At 39.7% G+C, this 26,321-nt stretch overlaps 3 protein-coding genes across 5 annotated transcripts in view; 1 reads left to right on the top strand and 2 right to left on the bottom strand.

Moving 5' to 3' along the window:
* Window positions 1-11,052, top strand: part of slc43a1a (solute carrier family 43 member 1a) — a 57,768-nt gene extending 46,716 nt beyond the window's left edge. For 2 of the 3 annotated variants that reach the window (XM_036127118.1, XM_036127117.1), the window contains exons 6-15: window positions 4,004-4,096; window positions 5,561-5,694; window positions 5,795-5,928; window positions 8,130-8,276; window positions 8,367-8,402; window positions 8,492-8,627; window positions 8,760-8,877; window positions 8,966-9,039; window positions 9,526-9,649; window positions 10,440-10,637. In XM_036127118.1, coding sequence (XP_035983011.1) covers window positions 4,004-4,096; window positions 5,561-5,694; window positions 5,795-5,928; window positions 8,130-8,276; window positions 8,367-8,402; window positions 8,492-8,627; window positions 8,760-8,877; window positions 8,966-9,039; window positions 9,526-9,649; window positions 10,440-10,637 — 1,194 coding nt within the window. Of the gene's footprint in view, window positions 1-4,003; window positions 4,097-5,560; window positions 5,695-5,794; window positions 5,929-8,129; window positions 8,277-8,366; window positions 8,403-8,491; window positions 8,628-8,759; window positions 8,878-8,965; window positions 9,040-9,525; window positions 9,650-10,439 lie in introns of all 3 variants that reach the window. The other variant, XM_036127119.1, reaches the window with a different exon arrangement.
* Window positions 11,053-14,988: 3,936 nt separating this feature from the next.
* On the bottom strand, window positions 14,989-22,324 carry med19a (mediator complex subunit 19a). The gene is made up of 6 exons (XM_012871929.3): window positions 21,960-22,324; window positions 21,370-21,492; window positions 17,367-17,500; window positions 17,181-17,277; window positions 17,001-17,095; window positions 14,989-15,372 (listed from the first exon to the last, which is right to left on the bottom strand). Exons 1-6 carry the CDS (start codon window positions 22,177-22,179, stop codon window positions 15,307-15,309), a joined length of 735 nt encoding a protein of 244 aa, XP_012727383.1. The 5' UTR covers window positions 22,180-22,324; the 3' UTR covers window positions 14,989-15,306.
* An 82-nt stretch (window positions 22,325-22,406) lies between these two features.
* si:dkey-6i22.5 (polyamine-modulated factor 1) lies at window positions 22,407-26,321 on the bottom strand. The gene is given in 6 exon segments (XM_012871930.3): window positions 22,407-22,568; window positions 22,945-23,140; window positions 23,756-23,856; window positions 25,212-25,317; window positions 26,095-26,201; window positions 26,204-26,321. Coding segments are annotated over 6 exon segments (678 nt in total). The 5' UTR covers window positions 26,309-26,321; the 3' UTR covers window positions 22,407-22,505.

Here is a 26,321-nt window from a genome sequence, read left to right on the forward strand (position 1 = left end):
AGGCAGTATCAGCTCCTCTGCTATGGTGTGGGGCTTTTTGCACTGCGCAATTTGGTACGCCACCTTATATGATGCTAACAGCGCTCGGTGGTTTACTGAAGTAGCCTTCACAACGCGGGATGACTGTTGGCAATATTCAGCACGTTTTTGCTGAAAAAACTCTAGCGGCTTATCGCCGTGATTGGGGTGTAACGTATTTAGGTGACGCGCTAATTTATTGGCTTCATGCTGCCCGCTGCGAGCATTTTTAGACACCAAACACAGCGGTCTTTCCTCTTCTCCAACTGTAGTGACCGTGAAGCCAAGCGCTAAATACGCTTCGTCGTATTTCCTCGTCATAGCTTTCGGGTGACTTTCTTTTGTCTCATTATCTTTGTATATCTCCGCTTTCCTTTTCATCCCTGTTAAAAACTTTTTCATGTTGGGGGTTGTTATGTTGAATAACGGAGGCTGTAGACAGAACGCAGACGGAGCTTTCTGTTGACTCAACACTGGTAACCAAGGCAAACCTGTAAGTCGTAAAATGTTGCACTGTCGCAAACGTGACAAAAGTAACAATGAGAGCGCTACTGCCCCCTACTGTAGTGGATGCGCAATTACACTTTATACTAGTACGGCCAAAAAAAAAAAAAGCCTGTTCCCCAGGGTCACACGCGCCCCCCCAGGTATTGCACCGCGCCCCCCCTAGGGGGCGCGCCCCACTATTTGAGAAGCACTGTTTTAAATGCACTGATGTTTCTTAAAGCATTTTAAAGGAGAACATGGAAACGTAGATTTATGCTGTTCAGTCATTCATACTGCGTTTGGCATTCGCCTTAGAGCGGCGAAAACATAATCTGTGAAATCTTAAGCTGCTGCAGAGTCATTACTCTAACTTTATTAGGAGACAGGAGCTTTTCTGTGTGACCCTTTCACATACGTTTCTCGGACCTCGGCGTTCAGAAGAGTCCAGCTCCACAGATCTTAACGGTCACGAAGGTGTGGACGAGTTTTTTCCCTCGATTCTCAGAAGTCGCAAATGAGGACAAGTGTTCTTCAAGATGTTTTTCCGTTTCTCCCTCAGACAGTCAGGCTCTCTTATCCCCAGTCTGAGGGAAAAACTTTTTTTTTTTTTTTTTTTCCTGTTTACCCGCTAACCGCTCTCGAAGTGACCTCAAGCTTCCCGGTGCAACACAGACACACATTATAGCGCGCCGGCTGCAAACTCTCACCGTATTGCGATCTGAACGCAGCTTTCACACAGACACAGAGGATCAAAAGTCAACATTCGTAGGAACGCACACTTGACACCCACACACAGAAATCCCTGAAGAAAGACTGAGAAATTTCGATGTGTGGCTCTGAAGTTCCTGGAAGTCTGTTCCTGGTGGACACATCTTCCTCTCTCAAAGCAGCACCGCCAAAAGGGGAACTAAAAGTAAGTAACATTTTCTTGAAATTAGTGTATTTTTTCCTTGATTTGAGTAGGTAAATAAGACTATTTGCCAATGGAATGAGATTTTTACACCTAAAATAATAATTAATCTCCATCATCTTATTTCAAGTGCAGGATAGCTAATAATCTTATTTTAGGGGTAAAAATACTCATTCCATTGGCAAATAGTCTTATTTATCAGCTTAAATCAAGGAAAAATACACTAATTTCAAGAAAATGTTACTTACTTTTACTTCCCTTTTTTCAGTGAGAGTAAATCTGTTCCGAGTTTATTTTTACACAGTTGCATAAAATAGTGCCTTATGAGCTTACTATCCTTGGCATAAACATGAAAAACATTAATGGGGGCATCTCATGCTTTTGAATGTGATCCTTTTCGCATTTAAATAATTCGGTTGTGGTCTATATAAAGTGGAACTGCAATGCTTTGGACTGAATTCATCGTTGTTGTCCCAGAGCCTTTTGCCCGCGTTCTCCTTTATCACGCCTGCGCTAACAACAACAACAATGGCGGACTTCAGAGTTGCGATTGTTATTCAATTTATTATGAGTTTTACCCATTTTGCACCTCCACTGCGTTTGTGTGGACCACCTAGTTGTCGGTCCACACAAAAGCCTCTTATTCCTTCACTCTTTTTCCATCTTCTTCCTTTTTTAATTCTGTGGAAGCGTCATTGTGCCACTCACTGGCGTGGCATAGGTATTACAACACCTGTACGGCTGTATGCTTAAAACTTCTGTGTGCAGATACAGTAATGGAGTGCGTGTGGATGTAGCCCGAGAGCCGCTTGTTTTGGTGCGGCCTCTTTAAATGCAAAGGAGGCACTCCCAGATCGCGAATCGTTCCACTCCACCTCGTTTGGGCGTTTTTGTAGAATGCTGGGGGAGGGTATAATGAATCGTGTGTGTTAATGCAACCAACACTCTTTGATGATGCATTAAATATTGCTGTCACATGTACAACTTTGGATGCTGTTCTGTATTTAGTTAGGGGTGTCAGACTGGCAGAAATCAGAGCAAATCAGGCAATAATGTGTTGAAATGTGACATTTTGCATCGAAACAAAAACATGTAGTAAAGAGTACAAAGTTGTTTTTTTAGCCACTCATCCAGGGTTTGTCTAGTAAACTAAGGGATGATGTAACACATTATACTGTAATTTACAAGCTATATGCAACGAAATTTTGTTCTGTATGCAGTCTGTACAAACAAAATGACAAATAAAGTTGTCTAAGTCTAAGCCACAGTGAAAAAAACTGGTCTCCCTTCCAACTTTTCAAACTAACCAAACCAATAATTTCCTGTGTAACAACTGCAGCAACAAAAAGGCCATTCTGCTCAAAAAGTATTTAAAAAAAACAAAAAAACATCCACGTGATCTTTAATCTGACATTCACCTTTTTCCACATCTCAGCGTCCACAAGGTTAAGTTTGGCAGAGTTGCCTTTTTAGGTTAATTCATAATTGGACAGGGTTACAGATTGTCGTGCCCGGTTAGTTATTAGACGTGATTAAATATGCGTTACAGCTCAAGCTGCTTTGTTTATACCAACTATGGATCAAAGAGAATTACAAGGTTTCTATCTGCAGTCCTAAAGGATTATCGGTACTATTTGTGACCAACCAGACAGTTATTTTTTTTTTCTTCTCCAGCATGAATATTTCCTGTTTTCTGATTTTAATGCATCAGTTCACAAAGTGTGAATTCAAACAAATATTAGTACTGCTTCATGGCAGCTGGCTGTGTACCAGAAAAGCAGAAAAACCATGCATATCTGCAGGTCGCTGATGGTCAATGCACCTGTCTTTCTGGCCTCTTTTCCTCTTTCAGGCCAGGGTCTGAGTTTGGCTCTGAACTTATCGATATCCCGTAGAAGTGTAACGGTGAGTTCAGAGTGCAGCAACAAAAAAAAAAAGGTTAGTCGGGGTCGCTGACGCGGCTCGGTGAACCCTGACACGGTCCGGGGGATTAGGTGTCGCCAGCAGAAGGTTGTTTCAGTAGGGCTTAGGGAAAATGGTGAGCTGGTCATGGAGAACAACTGCAATCCCTCACATGTGATTTTATAATCACGGGTGACCCATTTAAAACAGAAATCAAAAGACACCTGGTGTGCTGCCAGCAACAATGGATTGTTGTTTTGTTTTCTAATCGTCCTATGGCTGTAAATAGGCCAGCCTTATATATGACGCGTCGGTGCCTGCCACCATGCAGGTTCAAGTAGCCGTTCACACACAGTGGGTGAAAAAGTACTTAGAAAGGTCGTCAGCATCTTAATCCCTTTTAAAACCTAGAAACCACAGTTAATCTTAAAATTATGAGGCTGTCGTTAAAGTTAAAAGGTAATATATATTTAATTAATCTGCAGGAGGAGAGAAGTTTATGAATCCAAAAGTTTGGAGAGCACCAACTCTCTGTACACATGGTAGCGCTCTGCCCCCTGGTGGTGAAGCTAATGCACCACAGGACGGTGAATGAATTGCAGGCAGCTGTAATGCATTTTCATATTAGCGAAGGAGGTATTAATAGTACTTAACTAGTAATTAACTGTGTGCTTTTTGTGCTTTCAGCTCCCCAACATGTTTGGCTCCCTGAGCTCCACCATCATGTCGCTGATGATCGGCTCCTACGCCTCCTCGGCCGTCACCTTCCCAGGCGTCAAGGTAAATCACAAAAGCGAAAAAAGTGTGGAATTTGATTTCACTGTTTCCAGGTCCGGAACATATTTTGTCATGCTCTGTTCTTGGTCTCTATTCTCTGGCCTGTTGTCTAAAAGTTGCCTTTCATTTTTTATCTATGTGTTTTTTCCTTCCCTGTGCCTGACTGCCTTTGTGTCCTTCCTTTGTTGCTTCCTTCTACCTTGCGTTCGTGTGTCCTTCCTTTCTTTCTTCCCTTTGGTCTACCTTCCTTTCAGAAGGTAGACCATTTCTTTCTTCCTTCTAACCTTATGTCCTTGTGTCCTTCCACCCATATACGCCCCCCCCCTGTGCCATGTCCTGGCCACCCCACTGGCCAGTGTCTATTGTAGTAGCGTCAGTTTAGCATTTCATCCCATCATGCACAGCCAGCAAGACAGACGCTCTTCCTTGGCTTCTATCGCACTTTTATTTGTTTCTGCCAGTATCTACTTCCCTTAGTAACTGTTTTGTTTTCCAATAAATGAATACATGTACATCTTATTCTTAATGTAATTACGCAATAAAAATGTATTGTTGTTCAACTTAAAATATTAACTCTGCTATTATTGGGCTATGCCCATTACATCATTAGGAACATTAAAATTTCAGAAAACCATTACAAACCATAAGATATTAGTAGGCGTTTACTTAAGTCTTTCTGATTCTGCCTGTTTTCTACACGCAGCTTTACTACAACAGTAGAATAAAATCCTGAAATTACAGCTTTTAGTTTCAATGCCACCCCAAGAGTTTAAGTGGCTCCATCTTAGCCTCGTGAGACCATCCTGATCTCGCGAGCTTTCAAGGTTTCACTCGCAGATCAGTCTGGCTACTCCCCGTTAAAGAAAATTTGGAGCCGTTCACCAAACGAACGTCCAATCAGCGTTGGCTTTGAGGCAGGTTGAGGTGTGACGTAACGAGAAGATCGACAGTTCAATCTAAAGAACATGGCGGCTTCAGCCGATGAAACTAGCGTTAGCGTGGCTATCGAGCAAGTTTTATCGGAATTACAGAGTATTTCTTTGCTGAGCTAACGAGCCGTTACCTGCAGCAGCAAGAGTAGCTTGGCTTGTGGTTGTGTTTTCATGCATGTTGACAAGTACGTCATATGCTTCGTTGATCTGATTGGTTTATTTGGCCCGTCTATCACCAACATAGGCCAATCAGCTAACCAGTATTTTCGCCCCTTCCCAAAATTACTTCAACGGAAGGTTTCCAGATGGATATGCGAAGCAAATCTATCTGGCGGCGTCAGGTTAGCTCCATCTGGCCACCCCTATGAAATATTTCTGGAGGCGCCACTGCCTCGGACACTTTCAGATCACTGTTAATTGTCTGTTGTAGAATATTGCCTTAAGCGACTAGAAAGGATGTCTGTCTCAATCTGCAGACGCTAGACAATTCAATAAGCAAATAAAAGTTTGCAACAATCACATCTCCTCTTCACAGCTGATCTACGACGCAGGCATGAAATTCGATATGATAATGTGGATTTGGGCGGGTCTCGCCGGGCTCGTCTTTATAAACTGCGTTCTCAACTGGCCCGCAGAGGGCTTCCCGACCCCAGATGAAGTTGACTACAGGTCCGTGTAACGTCCGCCTGCCTCCTGCATACAATACCAGTGATTTAAATAAAAAAAAAGTGGCATCTAAAACATAAACTTTCGTGTTCTAACCCAACAGTAAGCTCCTCACAAACCAAGCGGCTCCTTCGTCTGAGCAGAAGGCTGTAGGGGAGAGGCTGAACCAGAAAAACGGAGACGTGCGACACTCCACCGAGAAGCTTCCCAATGGACACGATGCTGATGCTGCACCAAGTGAGTTACCAGGCCGTTCATGTGAGGGAACCTAAAATCACGACAGTTCTCTGTCAAGTTTATCCACTAAATATGGAGCCTATGGGCCAACGTTGGAGTGATGGAGAGGTGAAAGAGAGAAAACCTCGATCTGATCTCTCATCACTGGCTCCCTGTACTGATCAAAATCAGCAGAGGTCTAACTATGATCACTTAGTTAAACGATTACAAATTTTAATCACGATTAATTGCATAATGTCGATAGTTAACTCGAGATTAATCGCAAATTAATCGCATATTTTATCCTTTTATTTCTGAAAGTGTAATAGCCTGTTTGGGCATTTTAATATGCAATTTTGCAATAAATGACACTAATAAAATACATGCTTGTACAAAAAATATTTTTATTTTATTTTTCAAGCACTTTTCAGAATTGGAATGAAGACATCCTAGTGCCATATTTTAAACTCTGGACTATGATGGCTAAATGACTAATCATGACGCCCTGATGTTTACACAAATGTGTAAATAAATACCTGTTTTCATGCCGATATATTTTTTTGCTTATTAAACAAAGATAGACATGGTATTACGCATAAACATACAAATTAACAAAAATTGTACATTTCATTACAAGTTTTGTTAATTTTTTTCACTCGGCCGGGGGAAATATATTAGGGAACAATGTGTGTGTTTTGACGCGCGATTAACGGCGACAAAAAAAAAATGTCGCCGTTATGGTCTAACAAAGTTAACGCGTTAATAACTACTACTTTAACTTATTAGTTTAATTTCTCAAATAATAAAGGGTTTAACTGTTCCTTTTAACCAACACCTTTGACACAACAGTGAATATGTGAATAATGTCTGAATATTTGTTTAGATTTAGAAGCACATCATCTTAGTTGCCTTGAGAGTGCTTGAATTCGATAATGTCAAAGGTGAAACTATCTAGAGATGCTTTATAACCCAACCGTTGTGTTAATAATAATAATAATAATAATAATAATAATAATTGACCTGTCCAGGGTGTACCCCGCCTCTCGCCCAGTGAACGCTGGAGATAGGCACCAGCACCCCCCGCGACCCCATGAGGGACTAAGCGGTTTGGAAAATGGATGGATGGATGGATAATAATAATTGAACTTTATTGATCTCACAATGGAAAAAAATAACTTCTGCATCTTAACCCATTTCCGTTATAGAACAGAGAGAAAGATCGGAAACATGTCTGCGTGTTTTTTAATATGACTCCTTGATAATTCAGCTCATAACATACATTAATGTGGTTCCTGTTAATCGTGTGGATTCAAAGTTTTTTTTTTTTTTTTTTTTTTTTCTATGTTTATTTATGCTTTAACATGTGGCACAATGTACAGATAGAGCAACAGTTATACAGTTAACAATGTACCTTTAGCATACAAACATAATTGGGCTAGAACAAACCCAAATAAACCCACATACATACACGCACTTAATACAAAAAAAAATTGATAAAGAAATAAGCAAATGATCAAGTCAATGCAAGCACAATGAGATACCGGAGACAGATATATATAAAAAAATAAATAAGTAAAAGTCAAAATGTCCACAGTATTAAAACTATGTCAATGTTTTTCCTCAGTCCGTACAGATACTGAAAAAAAAAAAAAGTGTGGATTCAAAGTTTACAGGAAAGGCTTTTCTCCAGCTTAAGGAACGTTCTTTGTTCTTAGTGCTTTTCAAATCAGATCTGCCAATTTCCAGCAGAAGTCCCAGAAGGCACTTTACGTTTAATGGCTGGTGTTTCAGCTGTGCTTCGCGTGTCTTTTCCAGACAGCTGTGCATGTCTAATCGCAGCACACAGAGGCGGTCACATGACACAGAAAGACAGGAAGATGCAGCAGCCAAGATTTTCTTTCTTTCTTTCAACGAAAGACAAAGTAACAATTAACAAAAAGGCTTTGGTTTGTTAAGTATAACCCAGATATGTGAGGTTGACAAAGTTATGTGAAAGGCCTGTGATATCTAGAAAGCCTTGCATACAAAAATAGGCTTTTTTTTTTTTCAAATTGGCCACGCAAATGGAGGCTATACGTCTCACAGGGGGAACCAGATATGGATTTACCAGTTCAACACACAAGTGCTCTCTATATTATACATTTTTCTGAAATGTCAGCTAGCTTCATTGTCAGCACTGGAGACTATGCTTCTTCCTCACACTGATTCTCCTCCTCGCCTAGGCGCCGTTCCCTTCCGGCGGTCCGTGTTCTCCCCCATCTTCCTGTGGAGCCTGGTCACCATGGGGATGACCCAGCTGAGGGTCATCTTCTTCATGGGAGCAATGAACAAGATGCTGGAGTACATGGTTACCCGCGGCGCAGAACACCGTGAGCGTCCCATGCATGTTCAACCCCATGAAAATGTTTTCCTAACATTGCTTTCTCACTAACTTTCTCTGTGGTTTTTTTGTATTTTAGCACCCGACGACGTTGTTGTTTTGGCAGAAGAGACAGGTGAGCTGCGTTGGAGTATGGCCCAGATCTTTCAGGCTGTACCTGACAGTTTCCTTCTCATTCAGATGATTTCCCCCTTGGTCTTTCAGTGAGCTACTACTCGGGTATCTTCGGCGCGCTGCAGCTGCTGTGTCTGGTGACCTGTCCCCTGATTGGCTACATCATGGACTGGAAGATGAAGGAGTGTGAAGAGGAGGTGTGCGCCTCCACGGGCGTAACGCAGAGGTACTTCCTGTGAATATATAACAGATGTGGGTTTTCGAGGCTTCCCGGATGTAAACAGGAAGCGCTTTATGCAGCAGGGAGTATTTCACATCATGAAAAAAAAAAAAAACACATCTCCCGTATCTCCATTAGACCCAAAAGAGACCGTAAGATCCAGAAGGTGACCAATGCCATGCGAGCCTTCATCTTCACTAACGTGCTGCTGATCATCTTTGGTATCTGTAACCTCGTAGATAACCTGCCTCTACAGGTAAGACTCTAACAATAAAATCCTGTCGGGAATTCATGCTTATATTAATCGTCTCATAACTTGCCTCTTTTCTGTTTCCCTGCCTTAGATTGTTACGTTCATCCTCCACACTATGGTCCGAGGATTCATCCACTCCTGCTGTGGAGGCCTCTATGCTGCTGTGTAAGTCCCGCAGACACCGGAGGCGTTACCTTAGGCGTGGAAAGTTAGCCCGGATTTAAACCACAGAGCAAACGTTATAGCTGTGCCATGTTGGATTTTTTCTTTTTTTTCTTTTTATATACAGTAAAAGCAGTGTTGACCGCGCAGTATTAAAGTCCAAGCAGACGCTTTTCTGACTCATTTAGAGTTATTTCCTAACACCAAATAAACAGCAAAATAAAACAGCTTTACAATGTGATAAAAGCAACCAGATGTGGCAGCAAAACCAGAGCAGGTCACAAAAAAAAAATCCCTACAGCAAGATGACATGGAAACAAGTAATTAACTTTTTTTTTTTTTCAACATAAATGCAACGTCAAGAAGAAAGAGTTATTATAAAACATGATGATCGGCTAATTTACCCTGTGTTGACGTTGGTGTCCCGACAATTCAGGGGTTTATGGCAATGTTATGAAGCGTTTAAAGCACTTTATTGTTCTTTAACAGCTACCCCTCCAACCATTTCGGCACGCTGACGGGCCTGCAGTCCATGATCAGCGCCGTGGTGGCGCTGCTGCAGCAGCCGCTCTTCATCGTCATGGTCACGCATCTTCATGGGAACGCCTATCAGGTGAGCCGCCGCGCGTTCACACGTAGATGAAGTTCTCCCTTTTGGATATTAAATCACGGCCATACATTGGTTTACGGCATAAAAATAAATTGATAGATAAATGAACAGCCATCAAACAAATATTATAAGGACCTAAATTTTAACATAGCCATTAATTTACGTTTGGATTTAATTTTGGACCGCTAGCTTTTGATATTTGTGGTGTTCTGTCTATATATTTTTCTTTTTAGAAAAAAGAGTGGAACTGTGTAAGCATACTGGCATCAAAAGGGTTCAAATGTCTAATACATTAATGATATTGACATGAATATTTTATTTTAAGACTGACTGGTTCAACGTGGGAGAAAAACAAAATCTATAAAACATTTTGACAGCGGCTTTAGAGAAGCCGACATGAATATGAGCTGTTCTTTTTTTTTTCTTATCCAAAGAAAAACAATAATGATACGTTAGTTTGTTAAATAATGACGTAGGGAACTTTACATGGTTAACAACCAAATAAATATGTAATTGTAAGAATATGTCAAGCTAAAGGCCTGCAACTTTTAGATGTGTCCATGGTCCTACACACTTGGATCAAATGTCTAGATTGCCTCCTTAGGCAATAATCAAAATACAGTGATTACAGAAGGTCTGCTACATTTACTTTTCATCCGCATTGCATTTAACGACTAGAACTGGGACCACGTCTAGCCTTGCATTCATCTGCAGGATTGTTAAACAAATGAAAACACAGCCCAACGAAAAGAGCTTCTGTTGTGGTAAAGCCCCTCCTCATCCGTCGTTTCAGATCAACGTGGGCCTGCTGATCGTCTCGTTCACCGGCTTCCTGCTGCCGGGCTACCTGTTCTTCCACCGCAGGAACCTGCTGAGGGACCACAAGGGCAGAGACGGCCAACCTGCTGGTCAGGAGCTGCAGGCTCTCAAGTCCACCGAAGCAAACGGGTCGAAGCCTCACAGCAACGGCAGCGCTGCGGCAGAGGCTTAGAAAGCAGAACTGAATATTAGGGGATGCATCTTGGGACGGGGCTGCAGAATGAACACCAGCTTCTCATGCGGAACGTGTGTTTTAATGTTGCGTCTTCGTCATTTTAAACATACCGTATTTTTCAGACTATAAGGCGCACTTAAAATCCTTGCTTCTCCAAAATCGATGGCGCGCTTTATATACGATTACCGTACTTGTGCTTACTGACCTATTTTATGTGGTACAAGGCGCTCAAGAATATGTTAAAATGTACAAGTGCGACTTTGGAAAGCAACGAGGCTGCTGCGCTCAGTGGATATTCGGAGGATTACGTTACATTGTGTCACTGTATGATCAGACCCTGAGCTGTCTACAAGACTGCCTGACTGTAATGTCTAAACTAGACGTGCGTCCATGTAAGGCAGCCCGCGCCCGGAGTACGTGCTAGCAACAATAAACCTAGTAAGTTAATTCAGTATGAAAGTTAAGTTTATTATGGCTGTATGTTAGAAACAGGGCAGTGTAGAGAGAGCTGTGTACGTGGAGGGGCGGAGTGATATCACACACTTGGGAAGAATATTTAGTACGCCTTATAATCCGGTGCGCCTTATGGTCGAAAAATACGGTACAAAAGTACGGAAGCCCATTGCATTCACCAAAAAGAAAAAAAAGAGGTATACCCCTTTTCTCATAATACAAGATCAGGATCTCGTAATTATGAGAAAATTATTACAAGATGTCATAAAGTAGGAGATCTGCACTGGAGTAGGAGTCCGGCTAAGGACTGGGGGTTTAGACTTTAAGCTGGACTCCAGGTAGAGTGACCAGACATCCCTGATTTCCAGGGACAGTTCCCGTTTTTGGACGACCTTCTCCGTAAATGTCGCTCATTTCACAGTTTTTTTGATTAACAAAAGAAAGTTGTATATAGCAAGTACCTGGTCGCGCTGTTGTTAGCGCTACAGACAGAGTAGTAGTACCAAGATCCTTATGTCGTAATTTTTTTTCTTTGGTGAAAGCAATGGGCTTCAATACGTATAGGTTCTTTTTTTTTTTTCTTTTTTTTTTGTCCTTGCTGGTGAACGTTTTGCCCGTCACGGCCTACAACATGGAGCTTTTTTGTTACGAGTCGGACTTTCTTGTTATATGGAGAGATGTGTCATCAGCTTTAGGGTGCTCTTTTTTATTTATTTTTGATTTAGATCTAGGAGCCAAATCAGTCTCATTTTCAGCGGAAAACCTAAAGATCAAGCGGAGGCAGCGGCAAGCTGTTGATCTCACTCTACTTGAAGCAGTTTCCTGACAATCAGTACTAACCTGCTAACACCAAAGACACAACCTGAGGTTTAAGATTTCTGATCAGTATTGTTTTTCTTAAACACGCAGAATATAGTGTTTGTGCTTTTTTCTACTGTACCGCCAAAGTAAACAGGAAATCGAAGCAAATTGTGACAATGTAGAGCATGCACCTATCAAAATAGCAGACTTGTGATGCATATGAAGAACTTTTTTTGAGTATTATATCTGTTACTTCTTGTACAAAAAATGGCTGGATCTACCTCCTCCTTTTTTGTCCGAGTTTTCGCAACAGAGCGATGAACATTTTCCGTCATCTGAATTTTCTTCAGATTCAAAAACATATATCACTTATCCATTTTACTAATAATAGTACCGCCCAAACATTTCTGTAACTTATAATATAGGAACACATTTGAATAGGAAACCATGACTGACGTGGGTGATTGCGACACAGTTTATCTCTAAACGGTTTCAAAACCATTTTTACTGCTTTATGCCCAGAAATGAGCTAGTGTGTGTATACAGTGCGTACATGCAAGTGTACTTTTTATACTTTAGCTGCAGTAGCATTAAAAAGGGAATATTTTGTAGAGGGCTTACTGGCTAACAGGCTCAGATGATTCTACGTACATTCAGCTTTTATTTCTTTGGTTTTGAATTGATTTAGAAGTGAGCAAACTTTAACAATACCTTTTTTTTGTAAATACAACTGATGTGTGATGTTTTAATGACATTTTCAGCTGCTTCTACCATAAATATGTGGATGTGTACAGTACTATGGGTGAAAGGGGCCTAGTCTTGTACTATGACTTCAAGAATTTCTATCCGCTCTTTGGTTGCATACAGATTATTTCCTGTTAAATTATCGCACCCTGTTGACTTATTGTCTTTTGTTTCTGTGTTTTGAGCTTTGTCTTTGCTCTATTTGTTAGTGAACAAAGTGCTTTTGTGTATATTTACCAAAACAAGTGATCAGATGTATGATATTGTGCATACGTTCAATGGTTAAACAAGGAGGAACAATGGAGCTGAGCCAGTCAGCAACATCCAGGAGAGGTTAGGTAACCTAACCCAGTAGGTTGGTCTTCAATCATGCAGAGTTGTCACTTCACTGCGAGACAGTGCAGGACGGTCTACTAGCTCTTCCAGTAGGTGCGTCAGTTGTCGCCATCTTTGCTTTGATAGTTCCTTGGTGCTGCTGGCAGAATCCGCGGCAATGTTTTTGTATTCTGGTCACTCCCAGTGCAAAGTTCTTTTCAGGCTCAAAAAAGGACAAGTAAACACTAACAGGACAAATGCTTACGGTAGCCTACAGCCCCTTTAAAAAAAAAAAGATGTTTAATTTCCATAATTCCATTCAAGAAGTCAAATTTGGATAATTTATATGTAGATTCACAGCCCACAACTGAAACATGTTTTTGTGCATTTTTACTTAATTGGGGCTTCCAGCTCATAAAACCCATGAAAACAGCAATTAGAAGAATTTGAATACTTGGAAGAAATCCCCATTTCTCAGTTTCTGCAAAAAAAAAAAAAAAAAAAAAGAGAGAAATTAGGATCTCGTCGAATCGATCAAAATATGGTACTTTCCAAACATTCTTTAATACTGGGCTGTGTCTTCATCACTGCCTCGATGCGACGCTTCGAGGTCAGTAACCTCGATTTTGGGTTTTCTTTGTTCCTGATTTTGTGGGTTTTATGAGTTGGAAGCACAAATTATGTAAATCCATCCATCCATCCATCCATTTTCCAAACCGCTTATCCCTCATGGGGTCGCGGGGGTTGCTGGTGCCTATCTCCAGCGTTCACTGGGCGAGAGGCAGGGTACACCCTGGACAGGTCGCCAGTCTGTCGCAGGGCAACACAGAGACAAACAGGACGAACAACCATTCACGCACACACTCACACCTAAGGACAATTTGGAGAGGCCAATTGACCTAACAGTCATGTTTTTGGTCTGTGGGAGGAAGCCGGAGTACCCGGAGAGAACCCACGCATGCACAGGGAGAACATGCAAACTCCATGCAGAAAGACCCAGGGTGTACTCGAACCCAGGACCTTCTTGCTGCAAGGCAACAGCGCTACCCACTGCGCCACTGTGCAGCCAAATTATGTAAAGATAAACAAAAATTTTAAATAATTTCAATTGTGAGCCCTGAATCTATAATTTATAATCTATGAAAGTTTGACTTTTTCAATGGAATTCTGGAAATTAAACAACTTTTCCATGATATAAAAATTTTGGTAAGGGTCTGAATAGTGTTTTAGTTGAGGATGGATACATGTGTTTTTGTTAGTTTTCTTTTTACGGTCTAAATACGCGACTAGGCCCTTTTAAGGTCGAGGAAACGCTCGCTGTGGTTTAGTCTGTTTGCTTTCCTGACGTGATTTAACATCTGATTTCAACATTAAAACCGTAGCCAGTTGTGTTTCCTCTTTGTCAGCCAGCAGGGGAAAAATAATTATCCTAATAAATGAAATCAACACATGCAAATGTTTGTACTACATGGAGATATTTGAAATCTGTTGAGATTTTCCTAAATCCGTTGCCTTTTATTTTTGTGGTTTTCTCTTGTCCGGTTGTCTGCTGCTTTTTCCTCCTTAGAAGAAATTCGGTTTGCTTTCCAGATCGTGTTTTTCTGCTGTCATCTTCCTTTAATAGCAGGAGAGGTGAACCCAAGGAAAACGCCTCTTCCAAACAGCTTCCACTGTAAACCAAAGCCATCTTTCATAAATGTCCAGCTTGGATGCTGACACAGCAGCTGACCTCATGAGAACAGAGCAAAATGGTGATCTTTCACTATTCCTACAGTAAGCATACGTTTGTGCCTGCAGCACACGTGGTCCTTTCACCGGTACGGATGTGATCAAAAACGTTTGCTTAAACCTTGAAGACTTTTTCCTCCTGTTGTCCTTTGTGATTATTATGGTTCAGCCGGTGATTGCTTTGCAGAATCCAGTGAGGTTCCCCAAAATGTGCTTTATTTGCTCAATAAATGTACAAATGCAAACGTATTGAAAAACGTGTCATTTGCTGCTAAAGTGATTCGGATTTAGGAAAAAAAACATGCAAGAAGTTTAATAATCAAAGTTTATTTGATTTTGGCATTATGGTCAAAAGAAGTATATTAAAGAAATACACAAACAAAGGCTGCTTAGTCCATCCACACAGCTTGTTTTTTTTTTTTTTTTTACACTTTATCTGTAACATTTCTTTCCATTTTTACCCACCATATCTGTTTCATCCATTCACGCACACACGATACAGCCATATGTTTATCTCATTAAGCATACTTTTTATAATACAATAACCTGTAAAACACACGCTTACAAAAGTCACGCATTCAAACAGGCGCACACACACACACACACACACACAGCGGGCTTGTGTTTATCTCAGGCTGTTGCTGCTGGGCTGTGATCCAGCGAGGCCGGGGTGGTCCGGACTGTGGCGGTTCTGGATGAGGGGAGAGATAAACTCTGGTTTATATTTATCCTCTGCATGTTCACAGACTGATACACTTCACACAAGATAAAATGGGAACTTTTCTGAAACTGCTCTAACAACAATGATGCAAATTAATAAATGATCAAAGTCTAAAGAAAATATAAATAAAAACAATTAAAAAAAAAGCATTTGGGTTTGTTGTGTGTTATTTCTGGTTAAATGCATTGCATATTTCTATTTAGGTCTAAAAATGACTCCTACTAATTCCTTTAATGTGCCCTGTTTAAAATGTCAAATGAATGCATAGATGCTTTTTTTATATGTTGATAAAATGTATTTACAACATAAGCACGAGCAATTATGTCACCATTAAATCATCTCATGGTTGCATGCTTTTGTTTTGTGCTACAGCTGCTCTTGAGAAAATGAGTCGACTTCCTGTTGAGCTAAGCTATCAAATATTAGGGTTTGTTTACTGAGGCGTAGCACCTACCATATATTTAAATACTGAAATCATGGGTTTAAATTTATGTTTGAAGCATAAAGAGCAGAGAGAGACCCTAAAGTTAATCGTATTCCATAAAAAAATCTGTAAATGCTGAGGTTTAGTTTGCCAGATCGGTTGTTACTTCAGCCTCTTCATACAGCGCGTCATAGTGATGCTTCAATGGTTGTTTTCTGGCTCTTCGGTTTCTCTGATTCTCATCCACAGCACCTGATATACTCTCACTCTCCACTGTCACAAGCTGGCAGACTAAAAACGACTTCAGATGGTTGCTACATTCTCTTAATTAACAATAATCAACAAGACCTTCTTCCACCGCTTTTGTCACACAAGTGTGAATGAACTCTTGATCTGAAACTCAGGTCAAATTGTTGTGCAAACCTAATAACAAATGCACAGTGCTCTGGAACTGTTTCTCATTTTATCACGCCTACAATAACAAACTTTAGTGACTGTTCACTGGGATTTTATGCTGCAGATAAAAAAAAAATCAGTATGTGCAATTAAAAAGTGTTAGATGTGTGTTTTTCTCAATATGACTCATTTGATTTAATTGCGGTTTGGAAAATGGATGGATGGATAATTAGAGAGTAAACGTAAAAAAAGCAAAAAGTTTAACTAAGTGACATAAAACCTCTTCTGAGCTAGAGTTTCATCTTTATCTGAATAGAAAAGAGCTGAGGGAAATAAAAAACTAAAACTAAAATGCCCATTTACCGTAAATTGAATTCTATACATTAGTATGTGTTAAATACAACCGAGTCCAAACATGTTGAAGTAATTGTAGTTTGTCAACCTGTGGTTTGGCACACTAACAAGGAAATGGAAACAAATTGACGAGAACTTATTTTTTTAGGCCAAAAAAAAAAAAAAAAGTTACAGCTGTTGCCCACAATCTAGTTCTGAAACTACTTTATTCTGCACCTGGACAACGTTTAAAGCTTACCGTGAGCTTACGCTGAAAACCATTTTAAAATGTTGTTAAAAGTTGTGTTTTAGATTTATTACAACAGATGTTAAATACTTTTAATGCCTGGAAAAATATTTCATTGTTTCTCTGACCATTAGCCATCATGAATCTGAATTCTAATAAAATTAACAATTATTGCAGGTTCGACTAGATTATTCTCACCTTCTTCTTTTTCTTGTCTTTCTTCTTCTTCTTTCGATCCGGGTCATCGTCCCTCTTTTTCTTCTTTTTCTTGGGATCAGTGTCTGAGGGAGTTTCTGAAATGGGTAAAGAAGCAGGATAAGGAAGTGTCTGGCAGACACGGCGCCCTCGTTTGCATCTAGACGGAATAACTTGTCACACCTTGTGGTAACGGGTCCTGTGGCCGGTGGTGCTTGTGTTTGTGTTTGCTCTTCTTCTTTGGAGGCTGTATGTGCATCAGTCTGTACTGTTCTGGGAGCTGAAAAAAAAAAAAAACACAGACACGCGTTGGTGTGCAAGCTCCAGTGTAATAACATACCCGGCACGTTTTAGGAGAAACACACGTACCGGTCCTGTGTGTAGTCTGAAGCCTGTGAGCGAAGCACCGGTCAGCGGGCTGAAGGAGTTCCCACACACCGGAGGCTTATCGATCAGAGAGCGTAACGAGCTGCCGTCCTGAGTGCCCGGACAGTCAATCATACCTGAGACACAGGACATGGTGAGAAGAACCAAACTCAAGCCAAGGGAAGTCACAAGAAGTTATGGGATCCAATTATGGTCGTCCAAACAAAAGCTTACAACGTGTTTACACTGGTTATTTTCCACTATAGTGCTGCCTAAGGTGAAGTTTAACAGATCTTGTTTTTCTAAACTCCTGGTCAGAGCAGTCCAAACTAGAGAAGGGTAACGAAAAGAAATGTGACCCAGTTTATGTTACTGCTACATCATTTTCTAAGGAATGGAGTGGCTTTGTCTGTAATGAAGAGTCGAAGCTGTTTGAAGCAATTCAGTATTATTCATGCATCTGTTGCTCTAATTTGCTCAGAAAGTCATTCTCAATTTCACTCAACACCAGTTACACAAAAATCTTCAGAAAATGTTCAAACCAGGGCTGTCACAATGTTATAGTGTAAAGTAAACGTATTGCAAAGAGGCAGTGATATGTGTTGGGCTGTTATGTTCCCAGAGCCATGCGTTCATGTTCGACATGGTGATAATATATTTGGCCAATTAGATCAGATCCTACAGCATCAGATGCCTACATCTAAGGGCTGGACGATATGGCTTAAAAACAAAATCTCCAATTTTATGATTAATTGACTTGTTTTCCTCCTTAGAAAAAGAGATTGACGAAATTATTTAAAAAAATTGATTTTATTTCAAGCATTTCGTCTGGAAGTTGACCTGAATTCAAAGGGCAACTAAAAAACAAGCTGTGAAACACGCTTGCAACAAAAAATGGCGGCCACGATATAGTAAACAATGAAAATATCACTAAATGTTTTCTGCTAGTGGGATTATGCAAAGGTAACTTAAAAAAAGTAAATGAAATAAAGCTTCTCATATTACGCTAAAAAAAAAAAGATCCTCTTCTCAATATTTAGACAATATATTTTCCTAAACATATATTAAGTATTAAATGCTGCAGAGGACAGCAATGAGTACCGTGGCAAAATAAAATCCTGATTTTCCAAAAATGGAATCTTAATCAATTTTAAAAATTCAATTCAATTAAATCGATTAACTTGATTTATCGGCCAGCCCTACTACATCGGATTTACGTAATAGTGGCTGAAATGCTAAGGCTCACTGAAAGAGATGGGAGCATCATGATGGCAGAATTGAAATGAAGATGTTGGGAGAGAGCATCTTTTTTAACGGTAACACTCATTACAATATTCAACAAAAAGGCTGCCATGTTGTTTCCTGGTATCATGCAGTCTTAGCTCAAACTGCTTTCTTTTCATCCTTACCTACACAATTAACTTAATTCTACCTTTGAAGAGGTACAAAAATTACTGTATACATTTTTATGGCAAAATAACTGCCCAAGAGTTCAATTTAAAAGATTTCTGTGCCCAAAGGACAGAGGGAGATTAGATTTGCCTGATTGGAAAAACATTATCTGGCAGCTCCACTCAGATGGTTGCACCGTTGTACAATGACTATGACACCATATGGGTGAGGATGGAAGAAAGTGAATTCCCCATTAACACAAAATCCCATTTATGAGCGAGAATACACAATAATTTAGCAATAAATACACTAAAAGTGTGGTTAGTAGTGGTAAAGATCCTAAAACTTCCTTTATCCATATCTAGAGTCTTCAGATCAGTATGTGAAGTTAAATGTCTCCCATCAATACTGAATACTGGCTTGTGAAAATGGGAGTAAAAAACTCCAACTAAAATATAACCTCAGATCAAGTCAGAGAGAAAAGTAGAGATGGAAGTTGGTGATCAATGCCATTATTTCTGATGAACTATCATTTAAAAAAGCACAGGGAACCACAAACAGCCCCGCCTGGAGGGAATTTGACTGGTAAATAAAGTAAAATAAAAGGTTTCCTAAACAGCTCCAGGTGTAACACTCATGAGGAGGAAGTAAAACATTATTTAACACAGTAAGCCCTACACTGCCTCCGGCAAACACAACCGATTGTAATGCAACTTTGAAAATAATAAACAAGAAGATCACATAGTAATGCTAACAAACAGAAGTAAACAATGAATCAGATATGGGCATCACAGGCCCATGACAACTTGAATCCTTAAAAACATATTAGTATTCAGATTCTGCACAGGGAAACGTCCTAAACATGAGCAGACAAGACACGCCGTCTAAGATTTTTGGAACATATATAGTTAGACAGATTTAAAGCTACTTTTACTCAACAAGGATCCTTGTTTCTGTTTGGCAATGACATGGGCATGTCCCAAAAGAGAAGACCATGTATAAGACGCATACTTTTAATAAAACATGAAAATATAATCTGTCGTATTTACGTATAACAAAACAAGCACTTCAAACTAAATTGCTAAGTCAAGAGAGAGGAGGACGTTGCGCAGCTAAATTCAAGATGACGAGTGAAGACGACTCAGCCAAAGTAAGTTGTTAAAATATCAAATGCTGCGCTCTCTTTTGGCAACCCTGAGAACTCTCATATGATTGGCCCAGGAACCAGGAAGTAAACACGGGCCACACTGCGCAGAAGTAGTTCCACACCGTACCTCTCATTTTGATTGATAAAAAAACTTGACTAAGACCTGTGGCGTCTCTGCACTCGGGTCCAGTGGGGCCAGGACCCACCAGATGTTGCTGAGGAGCTCTATGTTCACAATAATCAGTGGGACATGATCGTTCTTTATAGGCAAATATTGTAAAAAAGACGATTCCCTTACCAATAAAATTCTCTTACAGTCATTTGTGTCTATATATCTAAATCTTCCAGAACACCGACAAGCTCAATAGGCAAAATCCTCCTGAGGCTCCTTGATATTGGGGCCGGTGCCCAACGTTTGTTTAAATAATGAACATCTGAAATCACAGTGTGCATACCCAACATGCTCTCAGTAGACAGCAGCGGGGCACAAATCCTCTGGCCCCAAGCTCGGATCGCCCAATCAAAATACTTGAATTGCACACTATACATTTAAGTTCTGCCGGATAGTGTGCGACCATCTGGACAAGGCAGGGCAAATTCTTTCTACAGCACATTTAAGTACAAGGACAATGCAAAGTGCTTTACATGATTAAAACATTGGAAAATAAAAACAGAATAAAAGCAAATAAAATAAACAGTTGGAATAAAATGTAGAAAATTTTTAAAATAAAACAGGAAAATGTAAAATAAAAGCAAATAGTAATCTAGTGTTGGTTGTGCTTGCTGGCTCATTGAAGGATTGATGTGAATCTTTCCTGTTCAATAGATTAACAATATAAGTGAGCTTTTATTTGTAATTTTATGTATAAAAATTAAATTACATTTAAAATTACATGTTGGTTTACACTAATTTGTCTGTTTTAATTTAAAATTGATCAAATCAGGTCGTATGCATCACAAAAAAAAAAAAAAAAAAAAAATTGTTGCTGCTAATAGGTGTTGAGTTTTTGTGCCCCACTTAACTTATAGTGCCAGAGACGCCACTGACTAAGACATTGTCGATGGAGAGGACAGATTTTTTTATAGGGAATGTTACTTCCATCCCGAGCGACAAATGGGAATGATTTTGGTGAATTTGCAGTGAATTTCTCACTTATATTTCCTTTAAGGGTGAAAAGGGTCCTTGCCATCGCACTAATCTTTCGCTCTCTTTACTGAATTAAGTCGGGTCTATGGCTGGGCCACTCTAAAACTTCAATATCGTCTCAAAGTCAAAAGAAACATGTTGGTCCAGTGTAAAGATAATTTTAAATCTAGATTTACTAGTGGTGTGAGAAACCGTGAGCCCAACTGTATGCTTTTGACACCAGTAATTCAATTGGTAATAGTCAAAATAAATACATAAAAACACACCAGCAATTCCTTTATGTTTATTTGTTTTTAAACAGGCTGTCTGAAAAGGCTTACCTGGTAGCTCTGGCAGAAAGTTGCTGAGCTTCTCCTTCACCTTCTTCCCGCAGAACTTGTTGTAGGCATGTTCCAGGTTGTAGTGTGTGATGAGGTTGGTGTTACCCGTTAATTCGTTTCCAACTAAAAAAAAAAAAAAAAGCACAAGGTTATTTGTTTTATTTATACTTTACCGAGATAACAATAATATAACAACTTCACAGTCAAGTTGTTATAAACATCCAATAACATTTGGGTGAACGGCGACTGTTGATGCTACTACACGGATGCTCACTCTTGTGAACAGAGGTTACATAATGTGTTCTTTAAAAGAAAAAAAATACAATATACAGATTTTAAGAACAAAACCAAACAAAATCAAGATTATTTGTTACAGTAGGTTTGTACAAATGTAAAAAAAAAAAAAAGAAAAAAAAGTAAACTGTGACAGCATCAGAGGGACGATAATTAGCTTTCACCTGTGCAGTTAGCAAGCGTTAGCATTACTGTTTACAAACTGCTTGTCAGCACAAAACATGGCGACTAAACCTGCTAAAAAAAAGATAAATATTACACAATCTGTCCCGCGGATGTAATAGTAGGCACGGTACCAGGAAGTTCTCGCAGTAAATAGAAATGTTCGTTCGTGGCTCCGGACTTTCGCAGAGCAGGCCCCTCATCCACGAGCTGTGGTGGCATCTGACCCGCCATGGAGACTTGGTTCTGCGGGATGGGTGGCGGCGCTTTCCCCGGTCCAAAACCCAAAGACGAAGACCCGGGAGGTCCCTGAGCTTCATTTTGCCCGAACAGAGTGGAAAACATTTCCGTCATATTGATTCAATAGTAATACATTTAAAGCGTTTTTGAGGGGGTAAAAGCCGGTTCAGTCTGGCTTAAAGCTTGAGTCGACGCGAATCCATGCGAGCCGTCAACTGGCTTCTCTCTCGTCTTCTTTGTGGCTTTATTTTCGTGACTCCCCCTGTACCGTAATACCGGGAACAAGCACGCACATTACCGTAATACCACATCTATATGTAAATGTAAACACTCAAACAATATTGACTTGTGATATTTTCTTTATTTTCAAACAGATTAGTAGAGTAAACAATACATGTGTATTTAACAGTTTGCTATGTAAAAAAAAAAAATAATAATTACTAATCAAATAAATTAGCTGTGCAAAGGGACGAAGCCGATCTTTCAAATTCGGTCACCGTCGTCTGAAAATGACAAAAACAAACATAAGAAAATCAACCATCAGGATAGAAATCTTTACTTTTTAACCTAAAAAGGGGGAAAGGCTCCTTGTATATTCAATTGATTTTTTATTACTTTTTCTAATTTCATAAAAACATCATTGCTTAGTTTTGATACTCTCAAATGTCTCTTTTGAACAAGTTTCACTTGCCTTGTAAATCTGAATGGTAATAACTCGAGGAGAAAAATAAATAAATTTAATCCTAAAGGTGATAGATAAATAAATATTACTAAGACACTGTGGTTTACACCCTCAGGGTCATCAAAGTTATTATAACTACAACAAACTCCCTTCCCTGTGTCCTGTAAATCTTTAATGCCTCATGTCTTATTTCTCACCTTCCACTCATCCACAGCTGTAGAAATGTGTTGCTCTGTCTGAGCAATGCGCTCTCTCCCCGCCTGAACCTTCTCCGCCAGCGCGGCGTTCTCTGCTTGAATCCGTTTCAGCTCCAGCTTCATGTAGGCCCTTTGCTTCTGATAGTACGGCATCAGAACGCTGCAGAAGTCCTGCTCCGGATCCCCACTGGGCCGCCTTAGAGAAAAGTTCAAACAAAAGACACCAAAGAGCTTTAGATTCCAGTTTGGCGGATTCAAATCAATAAAGATTTTACATCAGAAGAGTTTATTGATACTTTTAAGCAATATTTTACATGTTTTTTAAGTTATGTTATTTATAACTAACAAAAAATGTTTGGAAGTTTTTTCATACTTAGGTATGTCTTTAATAATTTAATTAGATTTTTTAATCCCCTTTATATTCTTCATTTGTATTAAGTATTTAAATTATATCAGTGTTTTTAATTAAAAAAAGTTTTACTTATTTATGTGTACTTTTATTATAGCATCTGTGTCAGTTTGACAAGATGTTTCTCAGCTCTTGACAAACAACAGCCAAGCAAATTAAATCAAAAGTATACGTTTATAACTGCTTTTAAAGCAAACATCATTCTGGATACTCCCTTTTTTTGCTTTTGTGAAAACGAATGATGATAATTAAATATGAAAACATCAGGAGATGAGGTTAGAATGGAAAAGGAAGCATATTTAGATGGATAAATAAGTAATAAACGCTCTCTTGTAGTTTCTATAAACCTGGAATGAACAGAGGGTTGTGAAAAGTGCAGATTTTCTGCTGATGTATACCGACCATGCAGGCTCTGGACTTTCCTTGACCTCGTCTTCCAGCTTGTCCAGCTCATTAAATTTGGACTCCAATCTTCCTTCCTCCATTAGTTTTATGATGTCCTCCTTAATGTGAAGAGAGACATAACACGTGAGAATTAATCACACAAACACCATAAACATATTAAACATATACTCGCCAAGGCACTGATACCAAAGCTCTTGGACTCTTATACAAACTTTTGATTCTTCATCTTTTTAATTTTTTTATTAATGCTATAATGAGGGAAAACAAACACTCTAACCCTTGTTCATTACTAGTTTGTTTGTCTGTTAATGTGTACTCTTGGCCGGAGTGACCAAAAAAGAAATCTCACCACAGTAACAAACACGTGGTGACAATAAAGAATCTTTGACACATTTGAACACTTAGCTTCTCTTGCTGACATTTTTGGGAAGTCTTATGAGCAAGTGCAGGTGAATGGCAACATTTTGTGAAATTAACATTTAAGCGCCTGGTTGGACCCGAGGACTCAGATAATCCAAGAAAATTCCTGTTGCTCAAAGTTCCTTTCTACCCAAAAACCTTTAGGATATTCAATATTTTCTGGGGCAAGGAATATTTAAATAAAAAAAAGCCTTTGTTTTGCAAGGAAACCAACAAACGATGACAGACCTTGTTGGTTTATGAAGCTTGCGTTTATTAGTCTCTGGCACGGCTTCTTCTTCAGTCCTCTTTTAAAAGGCAACACAAAATGAACCCAAGAGACCACAGTTTATTCTCAATAATGGCGCAATTTATTTCACACACTATCTATTCAGCCCCTAAAATTCAAGTTGAGAATTTCAACATCAGTAGTTGAATAATTCTGAGTTTCAGCTGGTAACACTGAGAGAGGCAGTAGGAGGAGGAGACAGGAGAAAGGCACAACAACCCCACCACCCCCCTGGACAGAGGAACTGCTATCCACAATGGGTGAATAATTATTTTTTACAATAAATATACTGAAGTACACAGCCTGAAAAAAAAAAAAAAAAAAAAAAAAAAGAGAAAAAGTAAGGCTGAACTACATTGTTGTGCTGTTGTGTGTATCAGCTAGACAGCTAATAAATAAGGCGCTGAACTTTACATTCGTTGCACATTCGAGCAGCAAAACAAGAACAATATATATCGCGATAGACACCTGATCAACATCAATAGAAAATACGTCCGATTAAATTATGTATAATTTCACTGAACTCCGATCCAGAACTGCAAGGCATTCTGGGGGATGTAGGCAAAAGAATGGATTTAGCCTCACAACCCCTCACGGCCAAGCTAAGCGAAGGTTGGTGGTTTTAAATGGGTTTACAATTTAAATTCTGCGTTTTCTTCCACTGGTCCTTATTTCAAATCAGTAAAAAAAAAAAATCAATAATTGTGTGTGAATGGCTTGCACAGTGATGCATTTTTCAGCCGTATGGTTAAACCCTATTCCCACCTGTATAGATTTCTTCAGCATCTCCGTGAACTGATGATGAATCTCCTCCATCCGCTTAACGTCGTTCTTGTACAGCGGACGAAACATGCTGGCAAACACCTTAAAACTGCAGGAGAGAGACACACGTCAGACCCGTCCTGTTGCTTTGTTTACATCAGATTTGTAATACTTTGTTGAATCTCTGAGTTATGTGGGGGGAAAAAAAGACATATGTTGGAGTAATTCGCTTTAGACAATAACAGGACCACGGTAAATAAAGACAATGTTTCTGTAATGTTCTAGACAAAAGGGAAGGAGAGCCATGAAGGGGAAGTGTAGACCACAAATAAAAAAGAAAATAAGGATATGAAGGAAGGAGGAAAGGACACAAGGAAGGATGGATGAAAGGAAAGGAGACAGGTCACAAGGAATGAACAAACGACAGAAAGAAGGGAAGTCAGACGTAAGGAAGGAAAGACACAAGAACGAAGCCAAGTAAAGGCACCCAGAAGAAAAGAAGGAAACAATAAATGATATGAGGGAGGAAGGAAACAAGAAAGGAAAGGATGTATGATATAAGGAAGAAAATATCGAAGGAGCTGAGGAAGAAAATTTTGACAGACAAGGAGGAAAGCGAGGAGAGTGACAGAAGGAAGTGGATAAAGTGGGAATTACACCCTCCTTACTATATAGAGCTGGAGAACCTACAGTTAAATTAACAAACTTCTCCAGAACGATTTGAAAAACTTTCTACCACATAAAATCTTTGTTTCTTCTTCTTTCTGGACTTGATAAAACGTAAGCGAGTTCAGAGGATATAAGTAGTTTGCTTCTCAGTGGATGACTTAACTGTAGCACATGGTCTTACCGACCAAAACTCTTGTTCTCTTTGCGCTAACATTACCTGGCATGCTCTATGAACTTGCTCATGCTCTTCTGGATCACTTTATCGAACAGCTTGAGCCGGTTGAACCGAACGGTCGCCTCCTCCGCCGCTTTGCCGTCAGGCTCTGCCTGGACACCTCCGAGGAAGCGTCTTCTCCAGTCTGTTTCCCGGTGGAGACATTTTCGTTTTGCTTCACATCTTCGTTTTCTCCTGAAGCGCTGGGTTCCTCCATCGTCGCCTTTGCT

The sequence above is a fragment of the Fundulus heteroclitus genome, chromosome 23 (assembly GCF_011125445.2).
Source record: "Fundulus heteroclitus isolate FHET01 chromosome 23, MU-UCD_Fhet_4.1, whole genome shotgun sequence".
NCBI classification, from domain to species: Eukaryota; Metazoa; Chordata; class Actinopteri; order Cyprinodontiformes; family Fundulidae; genus Fundulus; species Fundulus heteroclitus.

Coding starts and splice junctions, on each gene's coding strand:
- med19a (XM_012871929.3), bottom strand. CDS start 22,179: ATGACGGAAATGTTTTCCACTCTGTTCGGGCAAAATGAAGCTCAGGGA. Junction 17,501..21,369: donor CTTTCTGCCAGAGCTACCAG/GTAAGCCTTTTC, acceptor CCTGTGTCTCAG/GTATGATTGACTGTCCGGGC. Junction 17,096..17,180: donor ACAGGACCCGTTACCACAAG/GTGTGACAAGTT, acceptor TACCCATTTCAG/AAACTCCCTCAGACACTGAT.